The 19,633-nt window shown below is 43.4% G+C and overlaps 2 protein-coding genes across 2 annotated transcripts in view; both read right to left on the bottom strand.

Moving 5' to 3' along the window:
• MYLK3 (myosin light chain kinase 3) overlaps positions 1 to 2,412 on the bottom strand; it is a 34,167-nt gene extending 31,755 nt beyond the window's left edge. Inside the window, exons 1-2 of the mRNA XM_081015517.1 lie at positions 2,260 to 2,412; positions 2,045 to 2,167 (exon numbers count right to left, since the gene is read on the bottom strand). Of these exons, the coding sequence (XP_080871643.1) occupies positions 2,045 to 2,095 (51 nt within the window). The 5' untranslated portion in view covers positions 2,096 to 2,167; positions 2,260 to 2,412. The remainder of the gene's footprint in view (positions 1 to 2,044; positions 2,168 to 2,259) is intronic.
• Positions 2,413 to 7,273: 4,861 nt separating this feature from the next.
• On the bottom strand, positions 7,274 to 19,517 carry LOC308482450 (UPF0547 protein C16orf87). Its single transcript, XM_081015567.1, has 4 exons — positions 19,363 to 19,517; positions 11,228 to 11,321; positions 9,909 to 10,091; positions 7,274 to 7,981 (listed from the first exon to the last, which is right to left on the bottom strand). Exons 1-4 carry the CDS (start codon positions 19,426 to 19,428, stop codon positions 7,863 to 7,865), a joined length of 462 nt encoding a protein of 153 aa, XP_080871693.1. The 5' UTR covers positions 19,429 to 19,517; the 3' UTR covers positions 7,274 to 7,862.
• Positions 19,518 to 19,633: the final 116 nt, after the last annotated feature.

Below are 19,633 nucleotides of genomic sequence, written 5' to 3'. Positions count from 1 at the left end.
TCTCTGAGCCATTCTGCTTTATCTTCTGCAAGCCAGAATATGTTGTTCCTCTTCATATTTCTCAGATTCAAAAAGAGGCAGGCAGGGAGAAAGCAAACGTGTTTGGCATTTGGGAGGAAAAGTCAAATGGCCAGCATGTTCTTCATTTGGCGTTACAAATCTGTTAACCCACACTGTTCCCAAGAGAATATTGGAAGCAGGAACATGGCTGTGAGAGAACTGCTTCCATGAGAGGTTTTGCAGCACAGATCATTTCAGAAACTGAAGGTAAAAAAAACAAAAAACTTCTTATGCCACCTACTCTAAACAGAACGGTTCCCAAACACTAGACTTTAATAACATTTCAAAAATATGCACTAGCAAAGTCAAGCCATCAAATTCCCAAGACAAAGGCTAGTCCATAGTTTGGTGATACACAAAGGTACCTGGAAGTCTAAAGCTCATACACAGCTTCCTTCTCCTTTTGTACTACTTCCTGGTTTGCAGCAAACCATAGTTTGTCATTATATCTGAACTGCCAAGCTGTAGTTTACAACTGTCCTGCAAATCAGAATTGCAAACTGGTGTCTGGTTATGGTTTGAAACCCATAGACTCGGATATCTAAACAAGAGTGCCCTTCCATTTGCAGAAGAGGCTGCAATCCAACAAAGACTTACACAGATATTTCACTGCTGCCTGCAGCCCCCTTGCCATTTCCCATAAAAATGGCTGTACCACACACACACACACGACACCCTTCCACTTGCAGGAGATAAAAGAACGCTGGTTCATGAGCAGACTTCTGTTTAGGGATCTCTGGACCCAACCCATCGTTTCCTGTTTCGATGTAACAACCAGCTATGGTTTTCTAAAACCCAGGAAGCAGCCAATTACTCTGAGGATGTGAGGGGAGGGGTGTGTGTGCCTCTTTCAAGGCTTGCTTTCATAGGTCCGAGCTACATTTTGCCATTTTGTCTGAACTGAGTCAAATAGCACTGTCAGCCAAGTAGCTGACAATTTTCAATATTATGCGAGAGATCAAGAAAACATAACAAGAAAATGTGCCCCGTTCCCACAAGAGAGCATATACTGCTCGTGTTACAATGAGACAGTGTGACGGTTGAATTCAAAGAGTGGAACTAAATGGGAATAAGAGACATATGATTTGTGCTCACATTCAGGGCAGAGAGATGCAATCCCACTTTGCCTACTCTTTGTGTCTGCAAAAGTTCCTGGGTGGACAGACTGCTTCATTTGCAATCATTGTGTGTCCTACAACTTCCTGATAAAATCCTCTAACTTTTCATACTGCCAATGTTCTGGGGTTATTGTTTTGTTGCTCTGTGGAACAAGAGTGTCCCTCCAGATGGCAATAATGCAACAACATTCAGGAGGTATTACAAAACATTATATTGTGGTTGTTACTGATTTATTAATCATCTTCTAAACCACCGCCACAAGGCGATTTAGACGTAAGATGGTTAAAAAGAGTTGCAAACACAGAAACATATATATTTAAATCAAGACAGAAGAACCCACACTTCCCGCCTATTGATACCAGGCAGGTGCCTTCACTGTACTCTTCTGAGCTTCTGCTTAAAGCATTTTTCTTTAGACAAGCCTACCAAGATAGTCAGAATGTTCATGCTTATTTCAGTTATTTGTTTATTGCTGCTTTAAATTTGTTCAATTGTTTTAAATTATTGTTGTCCGTTGTCTTTATTGAAAAAAATTATCATTTTATCCTTTTTGATCAAACTGCTTTGATCCTGGGAAAGCTTGTCAGAACACGCATGTCTTCAATTGTTTCCAGAAAGTGCAGATAGCATGCACCTGTTGCATCTTGACAGGAATGCTAAGAAAGCAGCATGATGTGTGGACGGCCCAGGATAATTCCACCACTAATCCATTACGATAGCATGTTGCAGGATGCAGCCACAGAAAAACAGCAGCCTGGAAGGGGGCCCCAGGCTGCAACGTCACATTCATGATTCACAAGAAATATGCCTGAAAGAGCCACAAATAGAAAGAAAAGCCAGCATTGCCCGTTCCACTGGTACCTACCCTTTCATTCGTCTTCCATCCGTGCACCAAAGCCGCATTGGATACCAGCATATAGCACTTCCGAGGAGCAGCAGCAGGGGAGACGAAGGAATGCAACGCAACACTGAAAGCCTGGAAGATGGGCTGGGAGGGCAGAAGCCTTAAATAACAAAACAAAGATGTAAAAGGACCGTTGCAGACTGTTATTGGGGGGAAAGGAGGAAAGGGAAACAAACACTTATGGATCTGTCAAGGTCTCTAGCAGAAGAGGCATCACGCAGCAGCCTGAGCTACACTGACTGTCCTGCCTTGGCACAAACATATTTCAATAGGGTGCTCCGCTCCAAATGGATTAGAGCGAAAGGTCAGGGAGCCACAAGGCTCTCTCCACAGCTAATTAGTATCTATTTGTCTCCTGCATCTCTTAACACACAGGGAGGAAATCCCCCCAGGACCAAAGGCGTTCCATTTTTAAACCTTCCCCCAGAAGGCTGATCACCTACATATACATCCTGGCAACATTGCCAGGGACAAGACACTTCTCCCGGCTGTTTCTCATTTTTGAGGTAGGCTACATGAGGCTGGGGAGAAAATCAGGGCTTGTTTCTTGTTTATAAAATGCAGTTTGCCAGTGTAGGTTGCCCTCTGGAGACGAGTTTAGGCCATGGCCTCTTTTTAAAGAAAAAGAAAGTGTGCTTGTTTGTTTGTGTGTATTTATTACAGTGAGCAGAAAACAGAAAATGTAATTTCTTAAAGCAAAACATGTTGGCTTCCACCTTAATCAGTTGCTCTAATAAAAATGATAATGTTTCCAAGTGTTATAAGAAAATACTGCTCCTTTTCCCTTATGGGGTATCCAGGAGCCCGTACAGAGTCCTTAAGTAGGTTCTCTATCGGTAGGAGAAAATAACAGAGGCCAACCAGAGAATATTAAGAAGCAAAGCAGCAAGTAAGCATGATCATTATTAAACTGTTGCAACAGGGTCCCCCGCTCACCACACGCACGCAGGGAGGGAGGAGAGGAACCCCGAACAATGGTGTGCAAGCTCTTATATAGACTTTTAAAATTGCATCCCCTGTAGCTCAAGAAGAAGAGGAGGAGTTTGGATTTGATACCCTGCCTTTCACTCCCCTTCAGGAGTCTCAAAGCGGCTAACATTCTCCTTTCCCTTCCTCCCCCACAACAAACACTCTGTGAGGTGAGTGGGGCTGAGACTTAAGAGAAGTGTGACTAGCCCAAGGTCACCCAGCAGCTGCATGTGGAGGAGCGGAGACACGAACCCGGTTCCCCAGATTACGAGACTACCGCTCTTAACCACTACACCACACTAGACCACCCCCCCAAGACCACCATCAGGATACCTGATAATGGTCAATCATTGCTCAACCTGGGCACTCTGGCTGTTCTTTTGTGATGGTAAATACTGTAGTTCCTGAATCTCTTACATATATTGATAGTTTGCTCAGCTTAACAGATACTTGCCAGACTGTATTTGCAAAGGGAGGTGTAAGCCCCTACAGGCCAAAGACAACTGGAAAGCTTCTCCCATTACCTTCCTCCTTGCAAATAAATATTTGAGGTTAATTTGGGAGAGTCAAAATGGCTTCAGGGTTGCTCTCCTGTACTGTTTCAGACACTGTACTTATGCGTGTGTGTTTGCCTTGTACATTTATGAACATTTATTCTATATACTGTATATCATATGCAAAAACCGCCTTCTTGACCCAATGGTCTTCTCCTCTCTATCTGCCAGAGGGGCACGCAGGGCATGTTTTTACTCAACACCACCACCATCAAGGCCCAGGGTGCCAACTTAGGCTTCACCGAAAAGAAGAGGAAATGTATAATGAAAGGAGACGTAAAACAGTGGAGGGTTTCCAACCTAATGGCCACTTTTCCATCCAGGCAACCTTCCAGAATGATGGATGAGGTGTTTAAAAAATAAACAGCTCACTAGCATGGGCCTGGAGCATCCCAGCAGTAAAAGTATTGGGTGTGGGCCAGAAAGCAGTTTCAGCTGAAAGCATGTGGCAAGGAAAGGGTAAGGCACAGCCTTCTTCATATTTCTCAGATGCAAATCGCTCCCTCCCGAGGGTGCTTTGCAAATAAGAAGGGGCAGCCAGGGCTACCAGGCAGCAGCATGGCATGCCCATTGCTTCTAATGACCAAATAGCCACAGTACAGCAGTATACTGTGTTTTTTTCTCTCTTAGGAACATACTGCCACCTAGCCGTAGAAGTTGCCATGTATCTCCCCCCCCCCCCCCCCAAGTCAGGCTTTAAAGCAAGAGAATGTCATGGAGCTCCCCCTCCAGGCCAGCCTGCTAAATGAGCAGCCGCCCTGATCTTGTTTGCATAAATAAAGCTTACAGTTGTTGTTTTTTATTATGCCTGGGCTTTGACAAGCATTTGCTCCGATTTATTGTTAATCACATTTTTCTTTCCTGTGTGCATCTGGAATGTTGTTTGAAAGAATGCAAATCATGTGTACATCATTGAGCTCTGCAGTTTTGCTTTCATCTCTGATTACTTTGAGCAAGAAGTGTAGAATGGGGAAAGAGAAGCTGCCTCATCCGAATTTTGATTTTCAATAGGTGCCAAGCATGAATAACTGCTAGATAAAGAAAGTCCCAAATACATCCTCCAGATGAGCATTGATCCCAATCCGCAGAGCATTGATCTTCATTTTGTTAGCAGTGTGGTTTATGCAGCAATGTGTATCCCTTCTGAAAGGCTTGTAGGATGTTTATTAGAGATGAGAGGTAATTTTGGATCTCTGTTTCTCACTCTTAAATTCTGTTTTTCTACATTTTGCACCGATTCTATCTTCAAAAAGTGTTTATTTTTCCCAATAAACACTTTTTATATTGTTTTGACAAATAGTTTTGCAAGCTATTTTCCCGAATATACAGCATATACAGCATAGTCACTGATATTTTCATTTCCATGTGTGCTTTCCCCTAATATATGCATTTTTGTGAATGTTGGAGAACCTTGTTAGAAAATTCAGGTAAGTGCGAATTTCAAATGATAGCTGTTTCGGTTTGCGTATTTTCAAAAGGCAAATTTGATACAATTTGATTTTTTCCTCCATTCCTAGCGTTTCTGCATCTTTCTGTTAACCAGATGTTGACCTGACACCGATAGGAGTTGGGAGTCCAACAACCACCTGGAAAGATACAAGCTTCACACGTGTCACCCATGGTGGCATGATTAGAAGTTCATAAAATTATGCATGGCATGGGGGGGGGGGGGGAATGGATAGGAAAGTTTTTCTCCCCGTCTCATAACGACAGAACTAGTTGGCATCCAACGAAGCTGAATGTTGGAAGATGCAAGACAGAGAAAAGTCCCCCTTCATGCAGCAGTTAAAAGTATGGATGCAGGATGCAGTGATGGCCACCAACCTAGATAGCTTTAAAAGATTGGAATAAATAATGGGAGAGGGCTATTGGTGGCTACTAGCCACAATAGCTAAGCTCTACCTCCACTGTCAGATACATCTTGCCTCTGAATGCCACTTGCTGGTATACACAGTGTGCTGCTCTGCTCAGGTCCAGCTTGCTGGCTTCCCACCGGCATCTGGCTGGTCACAGTGAGAACAGGATGCTGGGCTAGATGGATCACTGGCCTGATCCAGCAGGGCACTTCTGCTCTTACATTCCAAATTGCTGCTGTTGGTCTAAATGTAAATTAATACGATATTGGTGCTTTTCCAAAGTTGTTCCAAGTTGTCCATATGGGTATTGGTTTTTTTGGGGGGGTAGGGAGAGAGACACATCTTTTTAGTTCTACAATCCTATTTCCATAATTGCTCCTGGCCTCAAATACTTAAAGCAACGGCAAGCTTGCCCGCTTGCTGTAAATAAGCACTCGAAGTCCAGCTTTCAAGCTCCAGCTTTCAAGGACTCAAAGACAACTCAGCACCAATGTTCTCCATGCACAACGAATTAAAAATGTAGAGGCACAGCCTACAATTTGAAGAGCAAGAGAACTGGGCAGGAAGGTAAAGGCGGGGGGGGGGAGAGAAACCACACAACAGAAACAAAAGCTCCCCACAATGTTATAAATTATAGGCTTTGCTTGCAGGAAGTGAAATGATTTTCCAGTGATGTCGAGAGTTATTTTTAATCACATTCGAAATTAAAGAGGCAACAGCTTATTTTTTTCCCTGCGCAGAAGTTGGTTTCTTGAGATGGTTTCCCAAAAGACAAGATATATGTTTTACCAAAGAAATTTGTTTCCATTTTTTAAAGGAGATCTTCATATATATATATATATGAATGATTGCATTCTGAAAGATGTTGGGAATTTTGTTTTCTCCATTCGACTGTCAACAGCTTTTAGTGGGCTGTTCTGCTTATCCTCATTAGAAAGCCCTTCAAGGCACTCACTTAGCCCACTCAGTCGCAAGGGTCCATGATGCCCCCTGGAAAAAGGAATTCTTATCATCAGCATGCAAAAGGAAAGAATTTCAAGTAAGCTAAATGCACTAGCAGTACCAGGATTGAACCAGTAGGTGGCTCACGGCCCAAACTCGGCCTCTGATGGAATTGTGGCGGCCCCAGGCTGTGGAGTCTGAGCAAGCTCAGTGGCCATGGAATGACTGTTGGAAGGGGCAGGCATAAAATTAAGAGGGGATGTAACAGAGTGTCCTGGAAAAGGGCAGTGTGTCTGCTAGCCAGCTAGAAACAGTACTCCATACTGTTGCCTTTTCTTGCAGGCCCAGCTGGCTCCCTCTATTTTCAATGTTCAAGTATGAGTGTTGTTGACTATGTATCCAAAATGGGACCACTTGCAGATAAGCTGTGGAAATACTTCTATAAATAAAAGAAACAAGGTTTGCACAAGTGCAAAGCATCTCTAGGGGAAAAACCTAAAACAGCCCAACATGGAATCTATACAATCCCCTTCTGGAAGATTTCCTAGCAAGATTTCAGGTCTTCCCTGTTAAAAACCCTTTTAGTCTTACAGCAAAAGTATGGGTCGTTTAATCAAACTAGTTTGATTCTGCAGCTGAGATTAAAGGAGTGACAGTCCAACACAAATGCATCAATGCTTCTGGAAAAAAAGAGGAATACAGTATTTTTCGCTCTATAACACGCACCCGACCATAACACGCACGTAGTTTTTAGAGGAGGAAAATCCGTAGGCATGCCACCCGTAGGCATTTCCTCCATAACACGCACAGACATTTTCCCTTACTTTCTAGGAGGAAAAAAGTGAGTGTTATGGTGCAAAAAAATACGGTAATTGATTTTCACTTTATTGCCCATACATCACACTTATGCTCTGTGCACAAATGATCTGTATGCTGACTTAAGAAGCATTTATTCATACTCTCTTAAACCAGAAGTAAAAACACGCTATGGCTCCCAGATCAATTCAGCAGATTAATAAAAACAAACACCAGAATATCGATTTATTAAGAAGTTAGCTTAACTATGTACATGTAAGCTTCAATAAAGCTGCAAAATCTGACCTCTATGGTGAAGGAGATTTAAATTAATTAAAACATTGCATTTTAATTGCAGAAGTGTTCAAAAGAACAGTTTTTAACAACTCTGTTGAGTTCTTCAAGATGCCACGTTCATCAGATTTTGATTTCTTCCCCCGCCCCAAGCAAAGTGCTGGTCGTCTTCCTTCTTGACAATTAGCTGGAACAAGAAGTCTGCATGATCCAAAGAGCAGCAGCCGCAGCAGAAGGTCAGCAAGGAAAAGAGACATACAGCCTTCACTAAGGCAGGCAGCGGCATTCCTTGCTTGAGAGGCCACCGACAGTTCGAAATCCACTGCCTGGCTTAAACACCATAGCATGCATAGGTCCTGGGCCAGGCAATCACAGAATAAGCCTCTGGTTGATTATTTTTCTGTTTATTTCTGCCAAGGCCACGGAAAATACGAAAGCCTTTTCGTCAGATAGGTTTGCATACATGTCAACTTCTTTCTCTTGTTTCTCTGCAGAAAAAGAAAAGGCACTGCATGAGCCAAATATTATTTCAGCCACTTTTTAAAAGTGGGAATTGGACACGCAGACGAACACTCTTTTTGCTGTGTTGGTCTAAATATATTTAGCCACATTCCCCCCATGAAGAAAAACCGGCTTGTATAAAACCTGACAGCGGTCAATAATCGCTCTGTTGATTTAAGCCATGCAATTAATTATGCTGTGCACTTTGCCAATATGAAGATTATGTGAAGACAGATACCTTCCTATAAAAGAATGACCCTAATTTAGGTCATTTCAGTCATTCTAGTTATATACAGCCATGTCGCATAGAGATAAAATGAACAGATTGTGACTCAAATGTATACACCATGAAAAATGAGGTTTTAACAGTTAATGTTATTAATGTGTCAGGTATTTTTAATATATAATTTTCAAGGCTTTATTATGAAGTGAAAGTAACAACCAAGTAAGAAATATGAACTCTTTTTAAAATAAAAAAAACTGTACAAAACAAACAGGGTTCACAGCCATTATCTCATAAAATAAAGTATATTCTCAAGAGACTACACATTGGATTAAAAAAACCAACCAGATATACAGAAAAGACAAAACAACTGGTATGAACACCCATGATCGGCCTGTCATAAGAAACACAGCTACCAAAGAGGCAGAATCTGTAAGTTTAGTTGCACCCCAAGATCCCCTTAATTTATGAGCCAATTTTTCAGAAATGAGAACATTACTTTAATGAACCAAATAGTTAAAGAAAAACAGAAATTTTACCAAAACAGATCCCTGTAATTTTTGAGACAACCTAAACCTGAAGAAAGGAAAAGCTAGGAGGTATATTTTAGGTGGCTGGGGGGAGGGGGCAGGATATATTATAAACTGCACTTCAAGTCAGAAATCTTTGAAGTGCTGTAACTAACAATTTCTTAGCAGGCTTTCTTTTATTTGTCCTACTTACTGCACTCACAATGGGAGCTCCCCATGGCAAATTAAGACAGCTGGGACTGCCTTGATTTTATAATCATCATAATGGCTTCATTTGCATGCCACTGTAAGCCAAACTATGGCTTACCACAGATGGACATGTATGCAGGGTGCACAGGGCGACGACTGTAGCTGCTTCACTCCTCCCCCACTCCTGTGGCTATGAGTTAAGACGTGGCCTAGCTTAGCAATGCATCTGAACCCAGGCTTGTGGTTTGTTTGGAACATGCCAAGGAAAAAAACATGGTTTGTTCAGAATGAGACAAGCCATGAGCCCAGGTTTGCACGAAACAATAAGCCAAACCATGCCTAGTGTGGTGGCAGCAGTAGGACTTGAGGAAGAGCAAAACAGCCACAGTGGCACAAGCAGGCTGTCTCATTCACGACAAGCCACAGTTTACCACTGGCAAACCACATCAGTGTTTAAGCTTGATCCTCAGCGGTCCACTCTATCTGACTGGCGGTTTGCTGTGGCCACCAGGATCCTGCCCTGTGCCAATGTGACTTTGCATTGTGCCTCACATGAAGCCAGTGACAGTATCCTGCTCCCCCACTCCCTGACCTGCCCAATCTAGGTTTGACACTGGAAATGTGATGGGGTGTTTGATGTTTTGACCTCTTCCATTTCCCACCCAGTGATTATCTCTGCAAGTAAGAGGCAGCCTCAGAAGCAAAGGCTGGGTAGGTTCACAAGGCAGCACTGTAAGCATAGCTTATAATACAACTCTAATTTCCTCAGAAGGAAGGATGTTTGCCTTCCCTACCACAACAGTCCCCAGTCCGTTCGACCAAAATGAGGAAATCATCACAAAGGCAAAAAGGAAGCTCCCCTCCCCTTCTTCCTCATGTGTGTGAGGGGGAAAGAAATTCACAGACCCTCACATGCTTGTGGCCTCTGCAGCATGCTAAGATCAGCAAGCAGCAGCTCTCTGCCTTTTATACCTCTTTCCTCCTCGTGTTTTTTCGCTGAGGTGGTCTTTGGTCGTCCTCTTCCTCTTCTACTGTGATCCGAATGGCTGTTTGATCTGGATCTTCTCCTGTTTTCTAAATCTTTATTTACCACGGAGTTTATCCTCTCTCTTGTGACTCTCTCTGTCCGTCTCCTCTTAGCTTCACTTCTGCTTTCTGTTTCAACACATTATCACCACCATTATTATGATACTGTACATTTTAAGATCTGCTTCTCTGACATTGCTCAATGTGAGCCCTTTGACTCCACCATAGTGTTTATCTGCACCACCCCAGCCTCTTCACCCAGCTATTTTTAAAGTGATATTATTCACGAAGCATAAATGTCAAAATGAAATTGCCTCTATAACCAGTGATGCTTTTCTTTCTAAATCCAGTTCTTCAAAAGATCACGTAACCAAACCGATCCGCCTTTTTCTTGCCACAATCTGCACAATGAATAATACCCAAATTGCTGAACCAGAAAGAAAACAGGAGCAGAGGTGTACAGGAAGTAAGAGCAGCTTTTGCCAAGCTAGTGGCACCCTCCAAATGCTTAGAACTAAAATTCCCATCAGAAGGCTGATGGGAAATGCAGTCTAAAGCATCTGAAGGGCAACAGGTTGACAGAAACTGGTTAAAAATCAAATGGCTGGTAAGAAAGGAAGGAAGGGAAAGGGAAAGAGAGAAAGAGAAAGAGAAAGAGAAAGAGAGAACTCATCAAACAGGCACGAGTTGGCATAAATGAAAAGGAGTACAGTGGTACCTCGGGTTACATACGCTTCAGGTTACAGACCCTGCTAACCCAGAAATATTACCTCAGGTTAAGAACTTTGCTTCAGGATGAGAAAAGAAATTGTGCAGTGGCAGCGCAGCGGCAGGCCCCATTAGCTAAAGTGGTGCTTCAGGTTAAGAACAATTTCAGGTTAAGAACAGACCTCCAGAATGAATTAAGTTCTTAACCGGAGGTACCACTGTACAAGAGATACAGAAGAAAGCAGAGGAAGGAGGTAGGGAAAGGGTTGGGTAAACAAAGCCAGAGACAGAAAACATTTCTGAACCTCTGTGTCAAAAGAAAACCCACATTTTGCCCAACTGATATGCCAGCAGCAGAATACCCATTACAACACCCGGACAAAACAGATATTATATAGTAGAGATATATAGCAGACTTGGTCTGTGCCAGGAGCCAGGAGTGGAAGCTGGCACCCAGGGATATCCTGGAGGGTGGGGACACTACTTAATCCTTCCCCTTTGGCTGTACTCTTTTAAAACCACAATAATCTAAGCAAAACCATCAAGTAGAAAAGTACCTGAGGACGGCAGCCTTTCAGAACGTTTAGCATGCAAGAGTTTTCGACTGATAAATATATAGCCGCACGGACAGGATTTGCATGCAACAGGAACCTGGAAGAGAGACAAAAGAGAAAAGGACTACATTTCAAGAGAACTGACAAATATCAGGTTAAAAACTGCCCCAGGACTGCACTGCTTTACACAGGAACATGAGAAGTTGCCTTACACTGAGTGAGGCCGTGGGTCCATCTGTTGGAAAATCTATTACTGATCAAAGAAAGTACTTCTCCAAAAGTACCAACGTGGATGGCTTCAAAAGAGGATTAGACAAATTCATGCAGGAAAAGGCTATTGATGGCTACCGGCCCATAATGAGACTGCTCTGCCGTCCACAGTAGCAGAAATGCTTCTGAATACCAGTTGCTGGAAACCACTGGAGGGAAGGACGCTCTTGTGCTTAGCTCCTACTTGGTTGGCCACTATGAGAACAGGATGTTGGACTAGATGGGCCACTGGCCTGATCCAGCAGCCTCTTAGGTCCTTATCTAGCACAGCCTTCTCTATATACTGACTGGCAGCAGCTCTCCGGGGATTCAGACAGTCATATGCTAGGAAATAAACCCAGGATCTTTACCATGCAAGGATTATGCACTGAGCTATAGCAATTTCCCCCATATATTTTAGACTGCAATTATGTGTGGTCCAAATGCTTATTCCAGCCCCCATTGACCATGACCATTGCCCATGCTGGCTGTGACTGATGAGAGCTTTCACCCATCAATATCTGGATTGCAATAGTTTGGGGAAGGCTGGCTGGCTGGGGGAGAGGGGAGGAGACAATCTCTTCAATTTTTAATGGGTAAACACTCCAGTGTTCAACTACCATCTCTGGCTACGCAGTCCAAGGAACAATTTTATGACGTCATCTGTGGTTTGTGCAGAATACCTGTTGGTGATACTGATACTTTAAGGTTGCAACTCCAGTTTCCTGAGAGTAAGCCATACTGAACTCAGTGGGACTTCCTTCTGAGTAGACATGGACAAGGGCTGCAAGCACTAGTGGTCAAGCATCTACTTTGAATGAAGGAGGTCTCAGGTTCAATCTCTGGCATCTCCAGATATGGCTGGGAGTGTCCTCCATCTGAAACTCTGGACAGCTGTTGCTGCTACTCAGTGTAGACCATCCTGAGCTAGATGGACCAATGGCCCGGTTCAAAATGTAACGCAACCTCCCCCCATGTTCCCAAGCATGGGATTCCACTGTAAATGATCTACTCAACTCATTCTGATTCATAATGTCATTATCTTAACGATAAACGAACCGTGCAATAAAGAGGTTGTGCCACGGGAAATGTTAACAAAACAGCATCATGGCAGAAGGATCTGCTGCCCAGTTATCACACCTGTTATTAACAGGCCAGGTATTGATTACGTGTTCTACGTCTGTCACAACGAGCACATCGCAAATCTACGCCTGCCAGCTGCCATAGCGCTCGTCATTGTGCCTGCCGTTAGTCCTGATAAATTTCAATTTTTATTATATTTCTTTATACCATGCCCTTTCCCCAGACCAGGGATGAAGGCGGATAACAGGCAAAAAGTACAAAACACAGATAAAATGGAAACCGCTGAAAACAAAGAAAAAGTAATTAAGCAGTAATGGATTTAAAACAATATATTAAGAATGTGTATTAAAAATACATATTATAACAACAACAGTGCCCCTTTCATTAAAAACATGGTCTTTCAGATAGCTTTGCTAAAACAGCTTAGACCCAGGCTAAATTAGAATGAAACCTTGAAGCTGTCCCAACCACACATGGGTTTCCCTTTCATTTCATTTGAAGAACAAATGGTATTCAGCCTCTGCATTTCTTTGAAAAGGGGCAAGAATATTCCTACTGTATGCATCACACTGAGTTATTAGTGCCACCTGAGGTAGGGCTCCGTTTCCTGTGCAACCCCACATGCAGATGCAAGTTTACGAGCAGACAGCCCTCATACAGCAGATTATTGCTCTTCCTGGGTCGTGCATTATCTGCCAAGGCTCTGCGTTATTCACAATGGGCCCCATTCATGATGCACTTGGAGGTAATTAATTGGATCAAAAAACCCCAAGGCAACCTTCATTGATAATCTCATTCACGTAATTTTTATGAATAAGCCCATTTGAAAAACAAAAATGAGAAAGGCATTCTTTCAGAACACCACTCACACGCAATCTTAAGACTGCAGTGGTATTTATTACTGCTGCTTCCCTTGCAAGAGCCAGAAGTCATGGAGCTTCCACATCCAGTGAAGAAAACAGGAAGAAGCGTCCCACCCCCACAACAATTTTCAGAAGCAGTTTCCGAGGCAGCACAAAGTTGCTATTCAGAGAAAGGAAGGAGTTCCATTGCTCATGAAGCGATCTATGCTTGCATACAAAAAGGCTCGCTTCAGTGGAAACACTGATTCCTTAATCGACAACCATCTATTCTGCCATTTCCAGGAAAACGTCAGCAACCCCTTTTAAGTTAACACCCTGCAGTTCTTTCGGTTGCATTGGCTAGTTTTGATTACAGCCTAGCATGCAGCTACGGTTAAGCAGCTGACTAATATTAAAGCTTCTGTCATCATAAAGAAGACCCAAAATTCATTTGCCACTCTCTTAAGAGATCCCCACGCATGAATGGCCTTCTGTGCATTTTGATATAATGTGGAGAGCGGTGCTCTGTCCGAACCCACATTTGTTGGATGTGTCTTCTCACACCAGTGGGGTTGGCAATCAACCCAGTTAAATACGTGCAGCAGAGGTGGAGAGCCTCATGTCTCTTAATCTGGATGTGGCCCTCATGTCTCTTAATCTGGCTCCTCTAGGCTTCACACCTCAAGTATCTTTGCCTGGCTGGAATAGGTCCTTAAACTCCGTCTCAGGCCTTGTCCGCATGGAAGAGACAGAGGAACATGTGTGTGTCAAAACCTATTGTAGGTTGTACAGCATATTGTAGAAAGGTAAAATTCACATTTCTGGTTCCGCCCACTTTTGCCTCTGGCTCGGGCTACCACTGGCATATGGCCTTCAGAAAGTTGCCCAGAATGCAGTCCTCAGGCTAAGAAAAGTACAGGATTGCAACCTGAGGAATGTGCTTTTTTACATGTGGCAGAGGATTAAAAATCGGTGCTACTTTTGTTAACATTTCATCAGAGGCACTCTATTCAACAGCCAATTTATTTTCCTACCCAAATCTGTATGTCAGCATCTCATAGAGAACTCATACAAATCAGACTTTTCTCCCTTTGGTAAGGACCCCGAAGGTTTCCACCAAAGAACTTGAGAAAAGACACTCTGAGTAGTTGTAAATATTAACCTACAAATTCAAAATAATTAGTGAAGGACCATATGAAAACAAATAAAACCCAAACTCCTCAAAAACACATTTATGCCACAGTAGATTCTCTGTGATTATTGTTTTCGTCCCAGGCCCAAAAGATGAGAATTTAACTTGTTTAGCTCAGGAAACTATGTCATGCTTAGCTGAACTTGTCAGTGTCAGCAAAGGCCTGCAGACTTAAAGCATGAAAGAGGCCAGGCCACAAAACCTATATAACTGTATAAAGCTAAAAAAAGGTAACAGCACCACAGTACAATCCTAAACATGCTCATTCAGAAACAAGGACCTCTTCTTCCAGTGGGTCTTACACCTAGGCAGGCCTGTTTAGGATGGCAGCCTGAAAGATTTGCGTTAGATCTACTATTGTAAATGTCAATGGGAAGCCTTCACTCAAAGCAGAGGCATGCTGAAATCAGCCTCGACACAAACACCTAATTATTGGAAATGCAAAGACTAGCAGCCTCCTCCAAACAGCAGCAGACTGTCAGAATTAAGAAGATGCACACAACTTCAGGCACTCCTGGATGCAACTGTTAATTTGGATCTGTTTCAGCTTGGCCTATTTTCAATACAGAAGCCATCTTGGGCACCCTGATTGATGACATGTTAACCAGCAGGACAGAGGGAGTGTGCCCTGCCAATTTTCCTCAATCCCTCAGAGGCTTCTGATAACATCAGCCATGGCACCCTTCAGTATAGGCTCTCTGGTTTTCATCCAAAATTCAGTATAGGCTCTCTGGTTTTCATCCAATACCTCTTAGTAGGAGACCTACTGAAATTAACCAAAGGATCATAGAGTTGGAAAGGACCACAAGAATCATCTAGCCCAACCCTCTGCAATGCAGGAATCTTTCACCCAACATGGGGCTGGGACCCACTGCCCTGAGATTAAGTCTCATGTTCTACCAACTGAACTACCTGGCCATGACTAACCTGCATTCACCGACTTCAATGGGCCTACTCCGAATAGTACTCGGTTTGATTTGACCCTCTGGATAGGGAGTTGAAAAAACAGTGTTTGAGTGATCTTCCACCTCTCTGGAGGGCCCATTTCAGAATATGATACTAAAAGACTAGACTTCAGCTCTGTGGCATCCCCCTCCCACTTTTTACAACCACAGAATGAGATGTCTTCTGAAGGTGGACGGCATTAATATTTTCACAATTCCCTCCCCTTTCTCTCACATTCATGTGAGGAAGTGCCGAGTCATTCTCAGAATCAGTTGTGGACTGGATGTCAGCCAATAAACTAAAGCTCACCCCGACAACAAAGAACATAAGAACAGTCTTCTGGATCAGGCCAATGGCCCATCTAGTCCAGTATCCTATTCTCATAGTGGCCAGCCAGGTGCCTCTTTTGGGAAACCTTGAAGCAGGATTCAAGCACACTCTCTTCCTGTTGTTTCCGGCAACTAGCCTTTGGATGCATTACTGCTGCCAACTGTGGCAGTACAGCATCATAGCTAGTAGCCACTGAGAACCCTCTTCTCCATGAATTTATTTGCCTAATTCTCTTTTAAAGCCATTCAATGTTGTGGCCATCACTACCTCCTGTGGGACTTCCACAGTTTAACTACGTGCTGCATGGAGAAGTACTTCCTTTTAGTATTTGTCCTGATGTGCTGTCAAGAGATGGTTCATCTGTCCAACCTGTTCTTGATGGGGCTGCACTCCCGTCAAGGATCAGGAACGCAGTCTCTGGTGACATTGGGTACATTTCACCAATCGAGTTGGTACACCAGCTTGCAACCCCACCTGGACAGCAACAGCCTGGCTACGGTTAGCCAAGCTCTGGCACTAACCTCCAGGTTAGGAGACCCTTATTCAACCTCACAGAGCTACAATTCCCTGGGGAGAAGGGGTGCTTCTTAAACCACTCTTGAGAATTGTATCTCTGTGAGGGCAATGGGGTCTCTCCTGTTAGGCAGGTTAGGCTGAGACATTGTCAAACTGAGGGGCCGCCGCAAGCCCTTTTATCAGAGCACTAACACAACACAGTATGTACGTAATATTAAAAAATTACAGCCGTGAAATGACTAAGCAGCAAGCTGGCCGGGTGGCGTGTTTAAATGCTAAAGATCAGAAGCTGTTTTATAATAAGCTCTCTTTTTTTTTTTAATTTCTCATTCTTCACAGCTGTGTGCCACAAGGCCTGTGAGGGGGGGGAACGGTTTATTCGGCACAACTCTGCCAGAGCACGATGACTACCTCCCTATTACACATTCAGCAAACCCCCTCAGAACACGAAAAAGTGTGGTAAGAGTGAATGGAGCATATGGAAAGAACTGGAGCACAGGCAGAGACAGCAATAGCTATGCAGAATCCCCCACATTTGAGTCAGGCTCCTTCTTGGGTGGTAAGGACAGATTGCACAGAGCAAACTCCTTCCAAAGGCAATCTCTAGGATGGGAAAAAAGGAAACCGAGTTGGCCTGCTTTCACAAGGTTGAAGATCAAGACACGGACGCCAGACACAACTGCATAAACTCCAACATATCCAGAGACAGCTGTTTGTGATGCAGGAGTCTTAGAGGGTAAAATAAACTCTGAGCAGATTCTCACTGGGGCAAGCGAAACAAGGCCTTATAGGGCCACAAGACATCCCATAAGCTACTTACAAACTTGTACTCTCAGAATAACTTTTCCATGCTGTGTAAAATACACCCATCTGACAAAATAGGAACCCTTGCTTTGTGAGGAACTGCGTAGCATTGAGAAGTTGCATCAGGAAAATGCCATAATTAAAAGCAGCTCCACACTTTACATGGAAAATGTATCTGTTGCGCATACGGTAGTGATTCCTAAAGCATACGCATAAACTGGGGGAGAAAGGGAGCATCTAGAAAACCCGACTGAGATGGATTTCCCCAAAGGGCATATTGAGGCTTTCAAAGACGCGCCATCCACACTTTACATGTTTGCTACAGTAAACACCCAGTTTACATGCAGCAACATGTTTGTCACATGAAGTGTGGAGCTAAAGCTAGTTAAGTAGTTTCAAACCCAGCTTAAACCCATTAAGCATTGTGAGGAGATGAATTGAACCAACAGATTTGAGCTTGAGTGATTCTAGGCCTACTAAGATCAACTAGATCAACTAAATCAACTTGAAGCTTAAAAGACAAATGCTACCATAATCCAATCAACAGTAATTAATGTGCCCAACAGAGAAACCAGGGGGCCCCAAGACCAAATCCCTACTGAGCTGTGGATGAGCTTAGACTAGTCAGTCTCTCTCAGCATAACCTACTTCACAGGGTTGTTGTGAGGATTAAATGTGGGGGGGGGGGCTCACTGCACCCCTGAGCAATTTGGGGAAAATGAAAGATTGAAATTAATAAATCAGCAAATAAAAGGTCATAGTGGCAGCAACATGTACCAGCTCTGTCCACAGACATAACATTTCTAAGAGTCAACAACAGTGTTCTGCTAGTATTGACCCCCTACCAAGGCAACTTCCAGTATTTTATAATCTCAGTTTTAAGGAGAGAATTGCAATAAGAATCCCCTTAAACAAAACAGGTTAAGGACAGAGGAAAATGACAATTAAATATAGCATCTGGGAATTGAAAAAAGAAAAACAGGCTTCTTTCTTCAATATAATTAAAGTTTCTGTGTTATTTCAACAAGGTATGAAACACACAATATTTTTTACCATACCAATACTGTGGGGTATATAATTATTTGAGTTTCATGAACCTTTTCACCCAGCAGAATGAAGAACAGCCAATTCTCAACTGCAACACAAGGTGTCAAATGTAAGGATGTTTAGCCACTGAGTGACCTGGTCACAACAGTACCTGTGTGTATATATCTCCAGCTCAAACATGCAATAAATAGGGCAGCAGTGGGCTACATACAGTTGTAACACCTCAAAACCTCTGCTACATCTTTTGAAAGGAATAGTGGCAGAGTCAAACTTGACTGATATAATCACAAAACATGGGCAAGAACAAACACCATCATTTACAGGAAGTAGCACAGCAGTATTTTTAAAAGACAAAAATCAATATATGAGCATACATAAGTCTTCAGTCTCATTTTCAGCTCCTAAGGCTGAAATCTTATACATACTTCCCTGGGAATATGCCCTGATTAAATCAGTAAGACATTCTTCTGAGTAGACGTGCATAGGAGTGCACTGCCAATCCCTAATCCTGTTCATCAGGAAATATTAATATTGCAAGTTCAACAGCCTTATTATTCTTCCATCTGTCACCTCTTCCAGATAACTCTTCAAGAGAACATACTGAATGTATTTATTCAGAACACTCGCAGCGCCACAAAATTATATAGGGCAGGGGCTAAAAGCACAGGATTCCTTTATTTAAAGCTTCACAAGTCACCAATCCAAACCTCCTCTTGTCCTCTTGCCAAGGAACTGCAGCTGCCAACAATACAATGCAATGACATTTGCAGCAAATACTTCGGGGGGTGTAAAGCAAAATATTTGTTTTTAAATGCATTCTACAAATGTAATAGAATTATTCAGTGCAGGATTTCAGGCAAAGACTTTTGCGGGGGGGGAGGAGTGCCATCCTCGTCCTCGACATGCCTATGTGGGCATGCAATACCTATGTGGGCATGCAATGCCTATGTGGGCATGCAATGCAATGCAATGCAACACACCTGGATGCTTAAGGTAAGCTGTTAAACTCAGGATGGAGAAAAAGCACTTGGGGCATTTCGATGTGTCCTCCTTTACCCACAACCTGAGCCAGGGAGGACGTGGTCCACGTTTTCGGGTCGATCTCCTTATTCACACTACTAAAGCCTTACCTGCTGGTCGCACTCTGGGCAGGACTTGGTGGCCATCTTCACTTTCTTGGCCCTGCCTGCAGACATGCTCCTTGCCTGGTCTCGCGCACAGCAGCAGATGCTACTTACTGCTCAGCTTGCAAAGGAGACACAGAGAGACCGAGAGCGAGCCGCCCCTCCCACCTGGATGGAACTAAGCCCTCGCGCCAATCACAGCCGGTAGCAGTCGCCGCCGCCGCGCACGCGCCTGCCCACACTCCCCCCTCCCTCCCCTTCTGTGCGCGCGCGCGGG

Source organism: Podarcis pityusensis (genome assembly GCF_964106645.2).
Source record: "Podarcis pityusensis genome assembly, chromosome: 8".
NCBI lineage: Eukaryota > Metazoa > Chordata > Lepidosauria > Squamata > Lacertidae > Podarcis > Podarcis pityusensis.
The sequence above is the reverse complement of the archived record's forward strand: the minus strand, read 5'-3'. Positions and strand labels throughout refer to the sequence as shown.

Excerpts from the sequence above, each read along its gene's own strand:
- LOC308482450 (XM_081015567.1), bottom strand. The coding sequence starts at position 19,428 with ATGTCTGCAGGCAGGGCCAAGAAAGTGAAGATGGCCACCAAGTCCTGC. Across the intron at positions 10,092-11,227 it reads TGAAAGGCTGCCGTCCTCAG|AAAGCAGAAGTGAAGCTAAG; the intron begins GTACTTTTCTAC and ends GTGTTGAAACAG. Across the intron at positions 7,982-9,908 it reads AAAACACGAGGAGGAAAGAG|AGAAACAAGAGAAAGAAGTT; the intron begins GTATAAAAGGCA and ends CTTTTTCTGCAG.